Source organism: Pteropus medius, unplaced genomic scaffold (genome assembly GCF_902729225.1).
Source record: "Pteropus medius unplaced genomic scaffold, Ma_sr-lr_union100, whole genome shotgun sequence".
Lineage (NCBI taxonomy): Eukaryota > Metazoa > Chordata > Mammalia > Chiroptera > Pteropodidae > Pteropus > Pteropus medius.
In genome coordinates, this window is record NW_024340698.1 from 2,793,194 (window position 1) to 2,815,973 (window position 22,780).

The 22,780-nt window shown below is 38.6% G+C and overlaps 1 protein-coding gene across 1 annotated transcript in view; it reads right to left on the reverse strand.

Annotated features, from left to right (window-relative positions):
• The window catches only part of F9 (coagulation factor IX), a 29,313-nt gene extending 6,946 nt beyond the window's left edge, over nucleotides 1–22,367 (reverse strand). Inside the window, exons 1-6 of the mRNA XM_039874817.1 lie at nucleotides 22,219–22,367; nucleotides 16,897–17,060; nucleotides 16,689–16,713; nucleotides 12,994–13,107; nucleotides 6,764–6,892; nucleotides 4,530–4,735 (exon numbers count right to left, since the gene is read on the reverse strand). Coding sequence (XP_039730751.1) covers nucleotides 4,530–4,735; nucleotides 6,764–6,892; nucleotides 12,994–13,107; nucleotides 16,689–16,713; nucleotides 16,897–17,060; nucleotides 22,219–22,306 — 726 coding nt within the window. The 5' untranslated portion in view covers nucleotides 22,307–22,367. The remainder of the gene's footprint in view (nucleotides 1–4,529; nucleotides 4,736–6,763; nucleotides 6,893–12,993; nucleotides 13,108–16,688; nucleotides 16,714–16,896; nucleotides 17,061–22,218) is intronic.
• Between the last annotated feature and the right edge of the window lie 413 nt (nucleotides 22,368–22,780).

Below are 22,780 nucleotides of genomic sequence, written 5' to 3' on the forward strand. Positions count from 1 at the left end.
TAATTGCCTGGGGGCGTGTCTGCCATGGGGGCGTGTCCTAATAGAATGTGAAGGATTGGGTCTGTGTAGGTGGCTGTACGGGTCAAGCGGTCATGTACCTTTAATGATAGCTTCAGGCCAAAGCTGAGGAAAGCTGAGACTACGGAAAATGCCAAGACATTTCAAAGATTATTTAGGCCACGAACAGAAAAAAGAATAAAGAGACTGTTTCTCAAGACATATTTTGTCAGTTAAAACAGTTAAATACTGGCAATTGCATATGATACAACCTCATATAAAGGATAAGGAAAGGCTATGACTTGACTTCCATTGTATTCCTCCCTTGATAAAACGGAAAATAGAAGACCAGGTACTTGGCTTATGGGGCGGATGGATCCTAAACGCCGCAGAAGTGGGAGGAGCTCTTGGGAAAGTTTGCACATGCTCATAATTGTCCGCTGACAGAATCAAGGACATATTAAGAAAAAAATATTATTTTAAAGCTGCTGGTGGCTAGGTAGGTAGAATAATGATTTACCAAAACCAAATTAAAGCTTTAGAAAGCCCAAAGAGCATGTCACTTTTTCATATCTTTCACTTTAAGCTGTTGACGAAGTGTAGGCGTAGCGATTTCCCTTTTTTCTCTAATGTTCAAAACTTTTCATTGCTTTCCTACGTAGCCGTATGAAATCCGAGTCTGGTTTTAGTTTCCCACTGCACTAAGGATATACTGAGTCCTTGAAATATCCTTTCTGTTCCTATATAGTGCACTTAATCCTGTAGCTTCCTCTCTCCCCTCCTGAGGTGTCCCTGCAGAGTCCTTGATTCCTTTCTCCAATTTCTCAAAGGGCTCTGAGCCCACCACTGGGCATCTGGAGAGGAAATGAAGGAAATCGGACTTGCACTTCCCTCCGCTACCCACATCGGCTCCAGTGGTCTCTCAGACCTTCTATCACAGTGATGCCGCCGCGAAGTCAGACAAGTCCGCTTGCACCTTCGACTTTGGGGGTGGGGCAGGGCCCCGCGGGCCGGAACCGTAGGGGACTCTGGGAAGCGCCTGTCGCCATTGAGGTGCGGCTGTGGGGCCCTTGCCTCCAACCCGGGAAGCTAAGGTGAAAGCCCTAGAATAAGGTAAGAAATGAACGCGACAGCGGACAGGCCACGTGGAAGGCGCGCATCGCTCCTCCGGGTCTCAAAGCTATCTGCTAGCCAACTCTAATCTCACCCCCGGTGAACCAATGCCCTCGACCCTCTCCTGGATGGGGTTATCTGGCCTCTGCTGTCCCCAGTGACAGAACAGCTCTTCAAGTCAACAATTAGACAAACATTTATTCAACCAGCATTTCCTCCCAAAGCTACCCAGCCCAGGTGACCGACCCTGTGGTTGGAAAGCACTTTCGTAACCGGGGCAGAACCTGCCTGTAACTTTCACCTGTAAATCCACAAAGAAAAAGTCATCTTCCCCTTTTCTCTGTGGCCCTGTAGCTCTTGAAACAGCGCACTTAAACATTTTCTGTAAACCTTTCCGGTTCAAACTGTTCATTACTCCAGATGTTCTTTGTGGTATTTCTTCACCCAAGTGGTCGCTTTTTTCCCCACCCCCTTTTATGAAGCATCAGTATTTGGAATTACTCTTTTCTAGGTAACACTGCTAAACAGTATTTCATATTTCAGAGCCACAGGTAGAATAATTTGGCCTTTGAAACCCCAGCTGCTGCTTGCTTTCTCTTGATGCCTTGGCTGCAGCAGGTGCGTTGCAGTCTTATCTGCAGTGAAATCAAGCATTTCCGCCCTGCAGATTAACCATGATAGGTGGAGCTGGCTCTCCTGCAAATGAGAGATTCTGGTTTGTTTCATTTGTTTCCTCTTTGTCTAAAAGTGACTTTTGTACACTCAATTTATCTCATATATTTGAAAACCATTAACTTTTCGTGAGAAACTGGATGGAGGTAGGTATGGAGAGACAGTTTTCTGGTGAGGACAAAAATAATGCAGAAGTATGACTGGGTCTTTCTCAAGTATCCTAGAAAGTAGCTCAGCTCTTCACCTTTGGGAAAAAAAAAAACACCTTAAAATCTAGAGGTTTGTACCTCTCCAGTCAGTAATCTTACTTCATATGGGTAAAATAGGGAGTGAACATGTGTGCACACATGTTAGTGAGTGATCTTGAACATTCCAAATGATCTTTGCTACACTTGATATGAAAGACACAGCAGATACACTAACTACAAGTGTGCAGTGAGGAAGACATGATAGATTTGAAATGATGTGTATCATTTATGTCTTCCTCATAGTACAACTGCAACCATCATCGAATAGTTTCTGCTGCTTAAAAGAAAAAAAAAACTCAGCTTGCTAATTAAAATTTCTATTGGGAAACATTGGCATTGTTAAAACATTGGCAAGCATCTGGCTTAAAGGGAGTGACTCAACTGAGACTGTATAAAACTCCATTTTTAAACTCTCATTTAAATGTATTTGCCATTTCATTTCTGGAACGACAAGGAGACAATGCTAAGCCTACAATGTATGCATCCTGGGATTTTCATTTTTAATTCTCAGGTTTTTTTTTTAATGGAAAGTCATCTTCTATGCTAATAAAACACCCTGAGTGATTGGATACTCCATTCTAGGCACTGCTTTATGTCCCACAAGCCCAAGGAAGATAATAATTATAAAGTAGAATCTTTTATTCTAACCACCTTATCCACGGAAGTTGGATACAGAATGAATGAAAATGCACAAGAACATGAAGAGTAAAATTATAGAGAATTAGATATATGGATGTTAAATAGAATAAAGCATAATTAGAGTGACTGGACCCAAGAGAGATTGTTCAAAAAGAAGTCGGTGGAGAAGGTAAAAAGTCATGAAAGAAAGTAAAGATGGGGGTGAGTGAAGGAAGAGGTCATGGTGGATGAGGGAAGCAGCACTGGTAGGATGCTTAAGTAGATGATAGAGGGGTGTAAAGGAACATATAGCATATTTTATTGGCTATAAGATCAAGTCCAACATATATTATTAAAAACGAAGGTAAAAGAAAGGCAAACATAAAGTTTTGGTTGTGATGGTCTGCAACTCTTCAGTATCATTCTCAATAATATCTGTGCCAAATCCCTATTTTCCAGGGATAGGTTCAATATCTTACACCGATTGTATTGGCAAATGCAGACAATCTGAAGAATCTTGGATAGACACATAGCTAGTCTCAAAATTCCAGTGGTGTTAAACCTGGGGACATTTACCTGATCCTGGCTTAAATTGTTACCTGTTTGATAACTGAAAATTCTTTAAAGCTGTTGGTCTCTGATGGCAAAAGTTCAGACCTCAGTAGAGAAAATGTTTTAGAGTGAAGCATCTTTGAGATTACTGCACATTCACATGATTGTGGTCACTATGGAGTTTTATGGTAGATTCAACTCTTGTAAATACTGTCCAATAGAACTTTCTGCAATGATGAAAGTGTTCTGTATCTGTATCCAATATGGTAGCCACTAGCCACATGTGGCTCTTCGGTACTTGAAATGTGGCAGGTGTGACTGAAGATATTAATTTTAAATTTGAAGATATAAATTTTAAATGGTAGTTAACTTAAATTTAAATAGCCACATGTGGCTAGTAGTTACCTTATTGGACAGCACAGTTTTACATAAGGACCAGTCTGGCTCTTTGCCTCTCAGGCTTATTCCTTCTCTCCGATGGAATCATTTATGCTTTATCTGTAGCCAGTTAAAACCCAGGTTTTGCTACAAATTTAGCTTTTGTTAGTGGCTCAAAAACGTGCACAGGTGATTCTCATGTTGGTTGTCCGCAGATCATCCCTGGAGGAATTTGGGTCTAGGTACCATGAGTCTGCTATTGGGTGTTTTGGATCTTAGCTTCTGTGACAAGATTGTTTCCTTGGTCCAGTGGGTTTCAAATTGTAAGGCGCATCAGAATTACCCGAAGGGCTTATAGCACACAGATTGCTAGGCCCCAACCCCAGAGACTCTGATTCAGTAGGTCTGGGATGTAGGATGAAAATTTGCATTTCTAACAAGTACCCAGGTGATTCTGATGCTACTACACTTTGAGAACCACAGCCTTGGACCAAGTTCCTATCTCATATCCTGGTTCCAATAGCCAAATTCTTGCCTTAATCCTTCCTACTTGAGTCGTTTTAAAAATCCCTTTGAAATAATTTAGTTTTTCTGGACCTAAAGACTTTCTGACTCTCACCAGTTCTCCTGGGGGCTGAAGCTGAAGTGGTACCCTGAACCTCAGTACCTGTGACCTTGCTTTCTAGCCCTCCTCTATTGCTTGTCTGGAATTCTGCTATGCTGTTTCCTTGATGCCAAACTCTCCTTAACCTTGTATGGTAGCTGTCCCTGGACTTTTCTTTCTCCAGCTCCCCACTTATGGGAGCTCCTCATATTGCATACTGTTGAAACTTGCCTAAACACTTCCCTCACCATGATAGGTCTGTCTAGTGTGTCCTAGCCTCAGCCTCTCACCTGGCCTGCCCCTTGCCCACTGAACTCCAGTTTTGACACACCACCGATAGAGAGTACCTGCCAAGGGAATTGACCTGGTTTGGCATTTTCTCCACCAACAACTCGAGTGAAGTCGTTAAATGGTTGAGTGCTTTCTGTGATGTTATTCAAATTTGTTTCATCTTCAGTAGAATTTTCATAGTCCATATTGGAAAATATAGACTCAGAACGGGTGAACTTCGTAGAAGCATGTGAGACAGAAACTCTTCCACATGGAAATGGCACTAGAAAATGGGGAAAAAAAATAGTATTAGGGTATTTCTCATTGAAAAGTAGAACATGTATTCCAAAAATTGAAGATGAGGCCCATCCTTGTCACTTCTAAAAAGCAGGCCCATCAATATTTTAAAAAATCTAATCAATGAATATAGTCTCAGACTATAATTGTATTATTTTCATGAAAAGTTTTCAAACCCTTCCTGAAAGGAACATTTAGCCCAGGAATCCATCATCTTTATGGAAATAGGATAAGTGGTGCAGAATCAAATTTTGTAAGACTTTTTATAATGCCTAATGAGTTGACTTTCTGTTTGTTTGTTTGTTTGTTTATTTATTTATTTATTTTTACTAAAAAGTCTTATTCCCAAGTACTGTCCCTGAATGGAAGTCTGATGATTGGTGCCATGTAACTTTAGAGTGAGATAAATGGACTCCTGCTGTTCATGGTTAACAGGATTTCTTTTGTAGACTAGAATGCCTTCTGGATTCCAAGGTGGATTTTAGGTATCTGTTGAAGGGAGATCATCATGATTTGATTACCTAGCTATCAAGTATTAACCAAATAAATTATTAATATGATTATCACAGCCATATCCATCTGGAAACTAGCCACCTTCTTACCTTGGGTTGGTTTATTTCCTATAGAAAGAAATTGTCTACTGATACATTGGGGACAAGCAGAATGGAAATTTGCAGTCAAGCAAAATCACCTCACATTTCATTTTCATATCTCACTTTCCTTCCAGCCACATTCCTTATAACAGACATTTCTATAGCAACCAGCTGAGGCAAAGTGTCATGAAGACAGCATGTGGTTGGGAAAACAGGAAATTAGTTCAAAATACTTATGTATAAATATAAATCATCAACAATGGCTAGAGAAAAGGGACCATTACTATTGAAAAGCAGAAAAGCTTATTTTAGATTTGGCCTACTTATTCTGCTAAAGCTAAGGCTATATTCAAATATAACATTTAATAGTTGGAGGTGGTTCTCAATTCTTTTTTTCTCTCATAGTATAGAAAATTTTATGAGGCTTTAGCTACTATGCCATCTATCTATACTTGAAGTTAGGTTTTTAAGGTTAAAAAATATATGTTTATATTTTCCTCCCAAGGTAGGCTGCCTTTGAAGCAGTGTATGTGAAGAACCCAGTAGAAGGACAGGCAGGCAGGCCCTTGAAGCATTAGAAACTCTGCATTTTACTTGCAGCATGAATACTCTTGGCTTTTGGTCCTTTCTTTAATTTCCTCTGCTGGGTGCATTGTGAGATAGGTATCGAACCCAGTTACAGAGAATGGTGCATAATTTAATGTACAAATTTAATAAGATATCAGACTTTGGAAATGCAAAAGAAATTATACAGTGCTTCAAAAAGGCCCTTCATTTATCAAATACAATTGATATGATTTTTATGAAAGTTTCTACTGCTTTCATTTTCAGAGAAGAGCAATATGAGCATGGAGTGGCGATGTTCTGAGTGCACCAGTCAGCTGTCAACAGGGTGGCATGCTTGACATGACAGGGAAGCTGCTTTGTCCACTGCTGTGTAGATCGACTGTGCTGATCAGCCTGAGACCCAAGGATAGGAAATAACTTTCTCAGAGTAAACCAGCCACACCCTGGCAGAATCACACTTAAATTTCACCGTCCTTGTACTAGAAGCATATCAGTCAATCATTTATGTGTCTTTTATGGTATAGGATCACTACATTAATTTGAGTAGAGCAATTAAAAATATGTATAAAGAAATCCCACAAATCAATCGCTTCATGACATAAAAATCAGAGAAAAAAATTGGACACAAAAAAATTCAGACTGAAGACATTTACAGAATTTCTATTTAAAATGATGATGCAATTTGGAAAATTAATTTTTCCAATTCAAGCAACTAATCTTTACTATGATTTCAAAAGGAAGTAGAAACAAGTAGGGATCATAATTATGTAGGCTAGTGAAAACGCTAACGATTCAAATGTAGATATGGAGCATATATCTGCTGAGCTTTAAAAAAACTTATTTAGATTTTTGACCTGCTGGTTCACAGGACTTTTGGTCTTCTGCAAGTCGGTATCCTGTAGTACAGGAACAGACCACCTTGTTATCAGCACCCTTTTTACAAAACTGCTTGCACCTGCCATTCTTAATGTTACATGTTGCATCTAAAAGAAAGCAAAATCAACAGTAATAGTATGATTTAATATGCATTTCTAAACAGTACATGAAACTACCGATTCACGTATAGGTGAAACATAAGCTAAGGGCATTCATGGAGAAAAGCTTGGGAGCCCTGAGTTAAGAGTAGAAAGATAAAATAAAATTCTTAATAGGGCACAAAGTGGTGGCAGCAATACATTTGATTGAGCATAAAACTGAGGGTTTGGATATTCTACTTTCACTAAATCATGTACTACAATTAAAAAATGTTCATTAAATATAACATGTATTTAGGAAAGTAGCCAAAGTATAGTATGAGCTTTCACAAAGTAGACGCACTGGTTTAAACAGTAAACAGATCAATACATAGGACATTATCAACACCCCAGAAACTCTCCTGATGCCTCCTTTCAATAACTATACTCTTCCTCCTTTCCAAAGTTACCATTACCTCAACTTCTAAAAACGAATGAGCTTTGCCTGTTAATGGACTTTATATAAATAGAAGCTCACAGTATGCACTCTTATGTAGCATTCATTTAACGTTTTGTCTGTGAGAGTCATCCATGTTGTTTTGTATAGCAGTACTTCATTTACATGCTGCATAGTTTTCCATTGTATAAATATTACTACCTTTATTCATCCATTTTCCTATTGATGAATATTGGAGTTGAGTTTCCAGTTTGGGGCTCTTTTGTATAATGCTGTTATAAACATTCTTGTACATATCTTGTGCTAACATACACATGCATATTTACTAGATGTATATTTAGGAGTACAATTATTGGATCGTATGTTCAGGTTTAGTAGATAGTGACAGGCAATTTTCTAAAATAATTGTACAAATTTAAATCCCCACCATCAGGGCATGAGAGTTTCAGTTGTTGGATATATGTGATGTAGATTTCTCCTCCCACTCTGTGACTTGCCTTTTAACCCTACATAGTGTATTTTGCTGAAGAGAAGTTTATAGTTTCAACATCATCCAATTTATCAAAGGAAACTTGAAGCTGGCTGAGGGGGCTATGCATCAATACAAGAGAAGGAAATAGGGTCCTTCAAGGCAGCTAATGTCAAAGACATTATGTGTTGACATTTTCTCTACTCTCTTATACAATCTCTCATTAATATAAAATATCTTTCTTTGTCTCTTGTAATTCTTTTTGTCTTGATTATGTTTTGTCTGATATTAAGATTGCTTTGCCTGTTTTGTTGTTGTTGTTATTGTTAGCATTTACCTGAAAAATCTTTTTATACTCCTTTATTTTAGCCTCCTGGTGCAGTTTTATTTTAGGTATCTTTTTTTTTCTTTTTTTTTTGTCAACAACATACAATTTGATTTTTAACTCCAGGCTGAAAATTGTTATTAATACCAATTCACATTAATTTGTGATTCCTGCTATATTTGGTTTATTCTTGACATCTTATTTTGTATTTTCTAATTACTACGCTTTCCCTTTGGTTCTTCTATGTGGTCTCAGCAACAGGAAGTAGTATAGTTCAGGGCTTACTAGCTGAGACGAGCTGAGTTAAGAGAATAGGCTCTGCCATTGGGCCTATTTCTGTCTCTAGAGTAGCACAGGAACACAATGAACAGAAGACACCTTCTCCCTTACCTACGTGCTCAACAGCAGTACAACTTTCAATAGAAATGCTCACTTGTCAGTGCAGTTAGAACATGACTGTATTAGACACCACCTATGTACCACCTTACTTCCTCTCAGCTTCACCTTTTTCCGGCACAGTGATGATCAGCTCTGCATGGACTTCCACTGACCTCACATAGGTGTGGCCTTGAATGGCCTTGACTCATATCTGCACTACATGCCTCTCACCTTTTATTGTGGCACTTCCCTGTTGACGCTGAGCCATGGGATGCCACATGACTTCTCCGGGTGTCCCAGTACATACCACCTGGAGATGTGTTCAACCTGTAGGCTGAATTTTTGACCTTTGGGAGACAGATGCTGATGGACAAGTTTTTTCACCTCTTTCCCCACTCCCAGATGGACTCTCCTGAGGCCAGTTCATATGGCTTCTTGGAAAACAGACCCAGGAGATCAAGCAATCAGTTGCAGATTAAGAGATGATTTATCCTATTGGTTCTCCTTTCCTCACTGCCTCATTCCACTGTCCCTTACTCTTGCTCCCTAGGATTGGATATCCCAATAAATAAGCTGTGTCACAGACTCTTTTTTTCCTGGGAAAATCCAGGTTAACAGAGCGACTGTATGGTTTTGGATTTTTGAGTGACAGATATAAATTTTTGAATTGTATTTTACATAGGCTAGCATAGGCTAAGGTAATAATTAGCTCAAGTTCCTTATTGACACTTCAGAAAATAAGGGAAGGCCAATCAACTGTTGCCAGGTAGATAGAGAAACCAGCCTGAGCTTTAACCTTTGCTACCAATAATAATCTATTAAGTGCATGATCTGAAAAAAACGTCACTTGGTCTTTTTTGTTTATTTTTAAAGACCTTTCTCCTCCATCACGGTGACTACATTCCTGGCTCTTTCATGGAACTAGCTATCATTTTGTTGCTACAAAGAAATACTAAAGTGTTCAGCCAAATCAAATACCACCTGCATAAAGTGTTCAGTCAATAAGAGATTGTGATACGTTAACAGAGGTAGGTGGTAGGTGTAGCCTGGTGTAGTTCAGGGCATGCCCAACAAGTATGAGTAAACTTGGTGTGGTTTTCCCAATTCTGATTCTGTGCCCTTGGCTAAGTAAATAGACCTCTCCATGATTTTCCTCATTTGTTCTTACTCTTTGTGGCCCAGAATGTTGCTATTGCTCTCTACCTTGGTTTGTGCATTCACTGGGAAATATTTATGTTCAATCAGCAGTCTTTTACCCTCAGATAAAGGATTCAAGATTCTAGAAATTGAATAATTACACAAGGAATTAGAGTGGAGAGATCCATAGTCCAGGATCTAAGGAACAGTAACTATGGGACTCATTCATCAATCATTTACTGAGCACTTAGATGTCAGGCACTGCGTTGAGTATGGGTTCGGAGGCTGGTCTCAGTGCATAAAACATCTGTTGAAGGACATCTCAAAGCATCTGGTTCCCTCTCCATGTTGGCACGAACTCTTCCTTCTCCTTCCCCTCATGCCTACACAGAAATTATCCTGTTCTGCTTTATTTTACTCTGCCTTCTTCTAACCTGATACATTCACGGATGTAAAAACCAAACCTTGGACAAAAGACGTTTTGTTTAACGAGTTTACCACAGAATATGCTGTTATTCAGCTAAACTCGAGGTATTTTCTTTTCTTCACTCCCAAGAAATACATAGCAAATAAAACAATAGTGTCTGTGATGTGTTAGCAAATGAAAAAAAAAAGTGTTCATGTGCTTGTGATTTTTTTTTTACTTTCCGTCCTGTCTTACTGTAGGGAAATGCCTCTTGTACTCTTTAGAAGGGACAGGAATGACCAAGTTCTTACAGATCTTGACCTATCTGAAAAGGACTCAAATGTCATGTGTAGCTGGGGACATACAATGGTCTTTATTATAGCCGAAGGGATACAATAGCCAATTAATTGTTACTCTTCTAAGTAGAAAGCATGCCCTGAATATTCGTACCTTTCTCTCCTGGAGAGGAGCCCCATAGACAAGGAAAAAGGAAAATAACAGGTCTTAACAATGGAAATCTCCCTTCCCTTTCGAAGCCAGGATGAGGCAAGAGACTTAGGGCTCAAGTACTCCATCAACTGTGCTATCCAGCAGCTGCTGAGATTTGTCTTTAGTTCAATTTGAAGCAACAGCTTAAATGATAGTTTATATGTTTTCGTTGTTGCTTTCTTTTTGTATCTGAGATAAAGAGCTTTTTGAGAGAATTCCAATTTTGGTTCTGAACTAACTGAGTTGAAATGATTTTTCTAAACCTTGATCAGATGGACTGGGGGAGATCAATACACCCCAGAAGCCAGGTGTGGAGGTGGACGCAGTGCAATTGCCCGATCTTGATCAACCAAAATGTGGGGAACCCAAGAGGACTGAGATAGGGCCAGTTTTAGACTCAGCACTTTTGCTATGTGGATTATAGCCTCACACATGTAGCAAAATCTGTTATGGAATTTTTGTGCTTATATTTACATTCCTCAGGGCTATTCTCCTCCTTAAAAGTGTCTTTAGTTTGAAACTAAAGACATTTAGGAATATTTAATGCTAAGCACTATTTTCAATTATACTTTACTACAATGTACCCTTCAATCTTAACTGAGACTAATTGAGTTATTCATTCCCTCAGCTCCAATGGTTATATTATTTAAGTTGAAAATGAATAACTACTCTAAAGATTTCTGTAGGTTTCCAGAAAAGCAGGATCAAACTTATCTAGGTAAATCCGAATTTGAAATTATAACCTTTTAGGTGGAAGTAACACTTCAGAGATGTTGGACCAATTAACATACCCACAGGAAAGGTAACCCAGGCATTGGTTTGTACCCACACTGGGAAATCTGAGAGAACAGGAATCCAGGCCAGATGTGCCAGTTCGTCCACCTGCTTTCACTATTTCTTTTAAAATGATTTGTCCCTGCCACCTTGTCCTTTTCTTTTATTCTTTTTTATCTTTTAAATCTCAAAGGAAGATGATCAGTGGATTTCTCTTTAATACTGAAAGGATTTCTGAACAACATTATGGATGACTTTTTTCCCTTTTTCAATAGGACAAGTGCAGCTGGTGTGTTTCATTTTGTTTTATGCCTTTTTCATCTATGTGTCAAGTGGATTGCTATAACGCCTTAATAGAGCTCTGCTAATTTTCTACTCTTTGCCCTTAGTCATGTAGCCTGTGGTGTTAAATCCTCTCCCTAGGTATGTATCTCTATTCTATTCCAGAGTTTCAGAGTAAAAAGAGAATATGTCCTTAGCACTGTGTGCTTCTCACAAGCATCCAGAGGTAATAAATAAGTAGGTAAAAGACTGAGGTTTACCGCTCCAATTGCGAAAATCTCAGACGAAAATATTCTGAGCTATCTATGAGAGGAAAAGATGCACACTGAACCTAAATTTGCTATGGAACTCTTTCAAGTGTAATCAATGCAGTCAAATTCAGGAATGAGCTCAGATTTTTGTCAACAAATTTAACACATGAAGAGGTTTGTATGCGTAGTTCCTATTACGGAGAGAACTGACCTTGCCATACCCCAATTCTATAGTTACTTGACTTCAACTGCCTATGTTGATAGTGATTTAGTCAGGAGTTTAGTTTTATGGGTTCAGTTTTCTTTGGGTTTTGTGTATAGTAGTTAGGAGCATAGGTTTTGGTCAGACAAACTGAAGTTCAAATCCTGGCTTGACTATTTACTTGCTTCTGTGATTTTGAGCTGTAGTTTTCTCATGTGCATAGAATGGGAATAATAATAATGGTACTGACTGCACATGATTGTATTGAAGATTAATAGGTGAGATTAATAAGTGAAATTAATAAGATTAATAGATAATTACACATTACCTATTATTTACCTAATTATTATTTACCAATTACCTATTATTTACCAAATATTATTATTGATCTTAATATAGTTTCTTGAACTTATCCTGGAAACTACGACTACAGAAAAATGAATGTTTATAAGCTCTGAACATATGTTTTATACAATGGAATACTATTCAGCCTTTAAAAAGAAGGAAATTCTGTAATATGCAACAACATGGATGAACCTGGAGTACATTATGCTAAATGGAATGAGCCAGTCACAGAAGGACAAATATTACATGCTTCCACTTACAGGAGGTAGCTAAAATAGTCAAACACATAGAAGCAGAGAATATCATTGGCTGGGGGAAGCAAAAATGGGAAGTTGCTATTCAACAGCTATAGTTTCAGTTACGCAAGATGCGTAAGTTCTGGAGATCTGCTGTACAACACAGTGCCTCGAGTTAGCAACACTGTATTGTGTACTTCCAAATTTGTTAACGTGAGAGCACACTGTATTGTGTACTCTCACGTTAAGTGTTTTTTACTGCAACAAAAATGTATATGTCATTAAGAGAAAATTATGATACATAAATATTACGTTTTCTAGTTTCATTTGGTTTTGAAGGAAAACTCTGAACCGTGAGTAATCCAAAAACAGTTACTTACCTAATTCACAGTTCTTTCCTTCAAATCCAACTTGACACCAACATTCATAGGAATTAATGTCATCCTTGCACAGGCCACCATTTAAGCACGGACTGGATTCACACTGATCTCCATCTTTGAGATAGGTTAAGACATTGAATTAGCAGGTAAAGTGCTTAGAATGCTCAGTCCTCCCTACACAGACTCACGGGGAGGGGAGCCTTATTTTAGGGTCAGAGCAGAACTGCTGACTTCGAAGTCAGCTGCTTATAGGATGTCCCTGTCTTCCTGCATTTCTAAAAGCAACCTAAACTAAGATTCTTAGGCTAGCACTAATTTCCTAGGGTATTGCTTGGAGGAACACAAATCACATCACGTCAATGATTATTATCTGTGTGTCATATAAGTACTGCTCTATCACAGGTCTTGCAGTGCACGCTGAGCCAGATAACATGTGGTACTTCCACTCAAAGAACCTGTGGCCAAGGTGTAGAGCGAATACATCTGCTTCTTTGTGTTATCATTTAACTTTTAAGTATAATTTGTAGTAATGTTCAAAACAATTAGAGAAGATGCCAGAAGCATCTGTTACTGCTTAAAGATATTCTGTCTTAGTGAGATCTCAAATGGTCTAGGTAAAGTGAGAAACAACTTTCAGTACAAAGAATTAAGAAAGAGAAGATTCTGAAAATGTCCTGTATTTATGTATAGATTGACTATGCGTCCTTTCTACATTTCCTGAAGTTTCTATATTTATAGAGTTCTTGAGAGCCTTTGAAGACACTGGTAAAGAAATAGGCAAAAGGGGAAATGTCAGAATGAGAAGCAAACATTTAAGTTCGATTTCTTAGAGCTCTGCCTCCATCCATACTTTTAAGGAAGCTTTAGGAGAAAGGGATGAATAGAACCAGAAGAGAGACTGATATACATTTTGAGCCAAGCGAAATAGCCCTGAAGAAAAAAATAGGAGTCAGATCAGCAAGACAATATATGAGAAACAAAATAGTAAAGAATGAAGTTGTCATAAGACTAAAAAAAATAAGAGAAGGAAGGCAAATAATTTCGAATTCTCAGTCATGCTTTAGAGCAAAACTCCCAGATATATAGAGTGTAGATCCCTGCCTGCTCCAAGGCGAGCTATAGCATGTCTGTCATGTTCTCTGTCAGTAGCATGTATCCAGGTCCCATTGACTAAGGACTAACATTCCTTTCTCAGAAATAGTCCCTCTCTGGAAAATCTGCTTGCTATAAAAATTAAACCTTGTTCCCTCTGCCCCTTGATCCAATGTGCTTTTGCACAGATACTTCAATGTGTTCCAATTCTATGAAAACAAATTATGTTATCTCTGGTTTATTATTATTGATGTTCGGAACTGGTCTAAAAAATGAGCTGCATTTGCACTTTATATTATAGACCAACGAATCTGAATTATTTAGGATGTTTCACTGAAAGGGTCTGGGCTTGCAGCCAGCTACACAGCAACTCATTTGCTGAGACACATCTTTAAAATGAGTGTCATTTTAGCCCTCCTTTGGGTGCTTGTCTGTGTGTACTTTGGGCTGAAGTAAAGCCACAGACAGTAGGGGTCAAAGACAACAAGGGACTAGATCTTGTCAAGTGAGAAATTTTTGTGTAAGGCTACTAGGTTGGTGTTCAGTGAATAACTACATTTAGATTTGAAGGCCGGGAGAGGTAATAGTGAAAGCAAGGGGTTGGGCATTAGAGAACTTAGATTCTTTTTTGGGCTCTATGACTTCCTAGCTGGGTGACTTTTGACAAGTCTTTTAACCCTCCTAGGCCTCAGTTTCCTCCTCTGTGAAATGAAGGGAATACTGCTTTGTTCACAGGGTTGGTGTGAGGATTAAATGTAACAGACGCTTGATGAACTGTAAAGTGCTTGACAGATGCTAGTTAATGTGATTGGATGATACTGCTTCTTCTTCACCCAAGGTTTTTATGTTGAGCTGATGGTACAGAATGAGGCAGGAATGAGGGCCCTGTGTCCCTGCTCTGCGTAGAAGCCCGTACAGTGAGAAATAGTATAGACTATTTGGGGGTGGTTAGGAATCTCTGCTGCAAGTGAAAAGGGGCATGGAATTATTTTCTTTTCCTTTTTTGTCCTCATTCATGTTTTATTTTCTTGGTAGACAAAGCAGTAGTAACAGAATTATATCTTTTACGTTTCCCAGGTATCTTTACCCAAGACACAGTAACTACGGCCTGTGACCCAGAAGGCAGGGGCCCCACTTCAAAATATGGAGCTTAACAGACACTGACCCACACCTGCTACGGGGTGGGAGGTCAGGTTGGGGATGGGCAATGAAGGGATCATGAGAGTTTAAATACACCTAGGAATATTTTGGGGAGAAAAAGTAGAAATTGATGTCCTTTAAAAAATATCAAAAGATTCAAAGTTTTAAATATAGTAGAAATAGAGAATGAGAAGATGTGTTCAGACTAACCGTAGGGGAATACCTCAGTGGAGAATTGGCATGGTAGCACTCATAAGAAGAACAAGGAAATGTAGCTAAAGCAAATACAATGGAGCGGACCTCTTCTTCCCTTATTATTTAAAAACAAAAGTGGAAAAATTATGACTTATGAGACTATGTCCAACATACCTGTCTAACAGTGTCTCCAGAATAGAAACTGGAAAATAGGACTTGATTACAGATTGATGGAACTCAGTGAATTTGCTGTCCAGATAAGTCCTGTGAAACTTACATTGCCTCAAAATCCTGCTGCTGGATCTTAAATTAGTTTTAAAATGTAGTTGTCATTAACATTTTGATGTTTCCTCTTTTTGATCAATTCATTCAATAAATATTTACTCAGTGCTTCTGTATCAGACATTGTTTAGGTACTAGGACTACATCAATAAACAAAACAATTGAATACCCCTGCCAATGTGAAGCTTGATGTCTAGTGAGGTGGAAAAATATATAGTATAAGTAAGAACATCACATAATATCTCAGATGGTGAAAAGTTCTATGAAAAATAGTAGAGCAGGTGTCTAGAGTGAAGGGGCTATCAGGGGGCAGATTGAAGTATTAAAAGATGATCAGGTAGGCTTCCGTGAGATGGTTACATTTGGGTGAAGACCCGAAGGAGGTGAGGGAGTGCGCCTAGGGAAACCTAGCAGAAGAGCATTCTACATGAAAGGAACAGCCATATCAAGGACTCTGAAATCAGAGTTTTCTTTGCTTTTCTATTTTCTTTCTTTTCTTTTCTATTGATCTTTCCTGTGTGCAAGGAACATCTGGACACCAGCAGGCTGAGGTCCAGTATGTGAGGAGACAAGATGGGAGGGGCAGTCGGAAGGGAGGGGCAGGGCAGTTGTGGAGGGCCTTGCAGGCCATCATAAGGAGGACTTATAAGCAAAAAACATTTAAGTCAATCAGCATTTTCTGATTCTCTACCGCAACTCTCATTCAGTCCCTAGATACAATCATCTCTGTTTCATCCTTCCAGCTTCCTGGGGTGGAACGATGTTCTTTTCGAAGCCCCGTGGAAGAGTAAGCTTACCTGCCAATTGATATCTCCCATGCTGGCATAAACCTGTAGTATATCACCATTCAACTTTGGGTAAAGGAGTGAAATTTATTTTCTGAGCCATTTTGACAGAGTTTAATATATTATCTATTTACACAGAAGGGGAAAAAACAATTCTCAAATGTTTCATATACCAGCTAGAGGATAAAATGAATTGCTTACCAACATATTGCTTCCAAAATTCAGTCTATAAAAAGAAAGAGAAGTTAATGGTGACATTTAAAATGTTTTGGATTTGATTTCTTCTCTTTTATAGCATATATAATACACATATATGTATAGACATTTTAAAATTACAAAGAGAAGTTTCTTTTTTTAGGTTTACTATTCTTTGCTCTGCATCTGAAAGATGGTATGTGGAAATACTCACAGTTTTTTCAGTGTTTTCAAAAACTTCTCGTGCTTCTTCAAAATTACACTTTTCTTCTAGACATTCTCTCTCAAGGTTCCCTCGAACAAACTCTTCCAATTTACCTGAATTATACCTCTTTGGCCGATTCAGAATTTTGGTAGCATTTTCATGATCGAGAAAAACTGAAATTTAAAAGAACTAGTCTTTAGCTTTAGGAATAAGAAAACATCATGAAAATTAAGTGCATCTCTTAAAGAAGGCTTTGTTTTTAATCCAAGTAATCCCAAAGCCAATTTATCTTTGGGGCATGGAGCCAAAATTTATGATGTTCTCATGGTACTGTATATACACGGAGATTTAGGAATTAAAATTCAATTTTGCTTTTAGTCAAGAGAGCTCCAGTAATAAAAGGTCAGATTTTTCAATTGTATTTGAATTTACTTTGGATGAAAAAGAAAGTTCTTAAAAATAAGCAGTTAACTTCACACTTTGTCATCATTTGAAAATAGCTAATTGCAGATCCTTTGCAAGGCGATCCGTCACCCTGGCTGGGCTGTGTTTCCAGGATGCAGTTGCTCAAATGACTTTGCAACAAATTTCTCTGGGAAGAACAGAAGCCTAATTGTGGTCTAGCTGCAAATTCAACCCCAGGGTCTCTCGGTAGATGTAAAAGAAAACCACTGCATTCATTTTTTTTTTAATCTTTAGACTCACAACACCTTCAGTTGGCATGTGTTATAGGAATTCCAGTGATGTAAGTCAGGATGTGGTTTATTTTAGCTATGACCGCCTAGCCTGTAGGGACACTCCCGAGCCCTGGAGAATTGAGGTCTCTAACCTAATTCTCCCCTTCCCTTCCTCTCTCTCTACTCACAAGTCTCAATCTCTCTTTGTCTTTCTGTTTCTCCCTCTCTATATAGATAGAGATATAGATATAAATATAGATACAGATATATTATTTATATCAAAATCTCTAATTAATAACAGGAACTCCAGAAGTTGTCTGGAGTTGTTTCTTCAAAAGACTATCTGATACCATCTCAACAGGACCAAATGCTTCTAGGACTGAGATGAACTTTCCAGGGCATTTTGGGGCTGCTTTCTCATTAACTCCAAAAAAAAAAGTAAGAAAAGAAAAAAATTAAACTATATTTCCCTATTTTCATTGTAGCTCTTCACTTTATGGAGCCTTCTAGTCCCTTGACAACCTTGCTTTTCTCTTGCTCTGCAAATCCCCTTTGGCTTCACTTATTTTCCTGAATTTAGGTAAGACTTTTTCTCTTAAGCTCTTCACCTGCCAGCTTTCTCAATTCCCTTCACCCCTTCTTCAGTGCTGCAATTACCCTGCAATCCTAAGCTCTAGATCAGTGCAGCCATCTTCCTTCTTTCTTCCCTTCTGAAGCAGCTGAGCACTGTGGGAGATGATTCTCAAGGGGAAGATGGTTGCTTTCACATACCGATGCCTCCCAGCTTCCACTAGGCCCCAGTCTCTGCTCTGCAATTCATTTGCTTGGCCCTGGGTATATCCGCAATAGCATCTGTGTCTGCATCAATTTACAGTGTGGTCGAGTGGAAAAACAGGGGTTTGGAGTCAGATCAGACACACCTGGATTTGAATCACATATCTACCCCCTATTGGTTGTGAGATCTTGGGCAAGTCACATAATCTCTGAAGCTTAATTTGGTCAAATGTAAAATGAGTATACTGGTGGCATAATAAGAATAGGTACCTTACAGTGTTGTTGACAGGATCAGTGAGATAATATATGTAGGTTGGTGTATGTTGATTATCTTTCTTCTTCCCTCCCTCCCTCCTTCCTGGAAAAATAGAACTAGATCTCAGATCGATGGGACTCAGTGAATTTGATGTTCAGGTTAGTTTCTGTTCATGTAGATGGTTTTAGGTAAGTGAACCTGTGAAATTTACACTGCTTCAAAATTTTCTCAATTCCCTTTATCCCTTCAGTGCTCTTTCCTGAAGCTCTGTTCCTCCTTTACACCCATTCATATAATTTAAATGACGATTTTCAGGATCAGCCATGACCTCCTAAAGGATAATTTTGAGTTTATGTATTTTGTGATTGCTCTGAAACATTTCTAATTGTTTATTTCTCCTTTTTCAGGGCACTCTTTCCATAAAATCACTCTATTCTGGTTCTCCTCTTTGCTCTAACTCTGTTGTTCATCCGCTACTTGGATCAGTTAATTCTCCTTCTTCTGCCTGCCTCATAAATGTTCAGAGTTCTCCCAGGCTCTAGCCTTAGCCTTTCCCTTTTCACTTCATATACCTTGCCAGGGCAGGGACTAGTGTGAGGTAAATAAGGCATCTGGGGCACAAGATTGAAGGAGGCACTCTCTCTCAGTGGGTGCAAGTACACTGATGTCCTACTTGCCTTGCTTCCTTCACCCTAGGCCAGCCCTGACACTTTCAACACAATTTTCTGAACACTCGCTACTGCCAGGCACTGTACTAGGTGCGACAGTATCCACGCTTCCTGGATCCTTATACACACAGTTGTACCTATTGTAATTCTACAGTGAATTTCAAATATCCATCTCTAGTCAGATATATCTTCTGAATTCCAGATCATCTTTCTAGCTCCTTAACTGTATTCACAATATGGCTAAGGAGAGCTGATGTTTATTTAATGCTTCTGATGTGCTGGACACTGTGCTCAGTGCTTTGCATCCATTATTTCATTCCATCCTCACAGCAGTCTGATGAGATAGGTACTGTCATCTCATTTTTGTAAATGAGAAGAGTAGAGAAGTTAAGTAATCTGCCCCAGGTAACATGCTAAATGTCAAAACCAGGATTTCAACTTTGGCAGTTAGACATATAGCCCATGCTCTTAGGTACTAGGCTGTGTCTGGTAATCACATCAAATGCCCAAGACATAGTCTATATACTTCTTCTAAACCTGTTCCCCTTCCATACCTGGATGCTTAATGTCACTTGAATTTCTTTCTCTCATCTCTGTCTGTACAGCTAATGTCCAGGTTCAGGCCTTCCTGCCTTCCTGGGTGATTGTAATACCCTCAAAACCAGTCTCCTCTAGTCTTGCCACCCCTTCTTTGAATAGTTCATTACAATTTTGCCAGACCGAGCATCCAAAATCGGCTATCAGTGGTGTTCATGTTTACAACTCTGATGACTCCACATTGTTTTCTGTTGTCCAAACTCCTAGTTTGGGGCCTTCATTATCTGGTGACCTGACCCCGCCTAGCTATTCTACCTCACTTGTCATATTCAATATTCAGAACATACTGAGTTCCTGAAAGCCCTCACATTCTTTGTGGATCTGGATCTTTGCACGTGAATGATCCTCTCCATATAGAATGCCCTAGTTTAGACATTTAAAGAGAGTGAATCTACTCATTTTTTAAGACCCAGCTCAAAATATTGTCTCTCTGTCAAATGTTTCCCCACTTCATGTATTTCTTTCTCTATGCTCCTTTAGCAGCTGATATACATTTTATCACATTATATTGAAATCTCTCTCCTGACTTCATGGTGCTTTAGGTGAAAAAAAGAATCTGGTTTATCCCCATGTCTCTAGTACCTTGCCACAGTGATTACCTGACACCATAGTAGTCACTCAGCATTGTAAAGTTTTGTAAAGTATAGGGACCAAAGTTGTCTTTCATTCGTTCATTCATTTTGTTCATTCCTTCTGAATGAAAGACAGCTTTGGTCCCTATACTTTACAAAACCGAACTGCTTTCACAGAACAGCTTTGATTTCAAAATCCAAATTGCTGCAATGATACCTACGGATAGCAGCCATGAAAATGCAAGAGCTCAGTAAATCATTCATAAAACTGCTTTTTGAAGCCAATGACAGTTTAATAGCAGCAGAAAGTGTTGCATCAATAATGTCCATCCTTAAGAAAATCCCCTGGCTCTCTCTTCAAGGGCTATTATCTTTGACTCCAGTGACTCCACAATCATACCGCCTTTCTCCTCAGTATTATCTAAGGGTCATATATCTAACCTCTTTTCAGGTTTACCTCTTTTAGTCATTATTTCCCAAGCTCTGAAATCCCAGTCCCTCTTTTTTTATTCATATCTGTCCTTTTCCTAACCTCTGAGGTCTTCAAGGGGGCAGTAGCCCTCTTAAAATCTCCATCATTTCACCACTTATCCTGAAGGAAGGGCTTGGATCCTCTGTCCTAGATCTCACACTGATGAGACATGTATAAAGACTTAGTTTTATGGCCTACTTTGTAGGTTTTCCAGCTAAATTTCTTTATTCCTGGACTCTACCCACTTCGCTAGTTTGATTTAACCTTTGCATTCTTGTATCATTATTTCTGCATTTCCGTCTGACATCATGTCTGGAGTGGGAACTATGGGGCCAGTCTGCTTTCTGGGGACACTTAGGTTTGGCACCCCTGATCCTGGCACTGTCAGCTAATAGATTTGATTATAGTAGGCTGACAAGTAAGTGTGATAAATGCTTCCTGTGAGAACATGCTGTTTATCTAAATGGAGTAATTTCTTCCCTGTATGCCTTCCTTTGGGGAATGTATAAAGTCACTTGAAGCTGTGAAAAAAAACCAAGCGATATACAATATATTAACTAAGTTTCTATTCTTTTCATCAATTCTTGGAGTGGCTTTGCTCTCCTAAGAGCTCAAGTGAGTATTGAGTTTCCCCATGTATTATCTGGGAGATGTTAGACTCAGATGTTTGGATGTTTAGATGTTTAGACTCAGAGACAAAATAATTTCTTCCTAATGACATGAAAAACATTAGTGATACATAACAACTTACTAATAAAAAGATTGTTTTAACTAAAACTTGAAATTGAAGGTATATAATTGTTATGGATTTTTAAAATTAGAAGCATGCCTTATTTTATAGCTCTAAAAATTCCAAACACATCATCTATCTTAAAATCAAACTTCTTGTATAGACAAAACCATTTTTGTGACTTTAATGTTTTCAATTTTTATTTCAAAGTGGTGAGTAAAAATAATCAAAAAGATAGTTAATTTTTCCTCCATATTCTGCTGCTTCCTTGTTAAAACATTTTTCTACTTCTAACTTTTTTAACCAAGAAGATGAATGTTTTCTAAGAGGAATGACATTATCAAATCATAAATCCAACAATATCTATTCAAAAAAATCACCATAAGTATTGTAAATCTATTTAGTTTAAAAATGAAGAAAACACAGCTACCAGAGAACCAGTACTTGCCAACCCAAATGCTGACTACTAGAATCTTAAACACTGCTGTCAAATCCTGTATTCATTATTTAGTGAAGAAGACAGCACCAGATTTCTATATCTAAAAGACAAGCATACTCAATGTTTCTTTTAAAAAGAAAACAAACCTGTACATTCAGCACTGAGTAGATATCCTAAAAGGCAGATGATGATGAGGCCTGGCGATTCAGCCATGATCATGTTCAGGCACTGCATAACCTTTGCTAGTAGATTATGCAAGTAGAAAGGTTGACCAATTATTCCAAAGTACAAACTAGGCTGTATTTACTTCTGGGAAATAGTGTCCATCTCCCTCAGTGAGTCTTTAGGCTATTTGCAATGGCCTTTTGAGTTAAGTGAAGAAACTAGGCAGTGGCCACCATTAAACTTCACCAGTGATTCCACTGGCTTCTGCCACTGTGGCTGATTAAAATAGGAGGAGAAAAAATGGCTACAGTTGCAGTGGCAGCAAAATTCATCAGTGGAATTCATCTTATCCTTGTCAGGGAGCATTGCTGTCATATGGTTTAAAGGTAAACAGATGGAAAGAACAAAGTCATTTGATCACCCACCTTAAACCTCCCTTCCTAATGCTGACATACCTTGAGTTACCTGGTGGATCTTTTATGTTTCTCCTCATAATAGGAGTTTATAAAGTTTGTTGTGCCATGTATACATATAATAAATCAT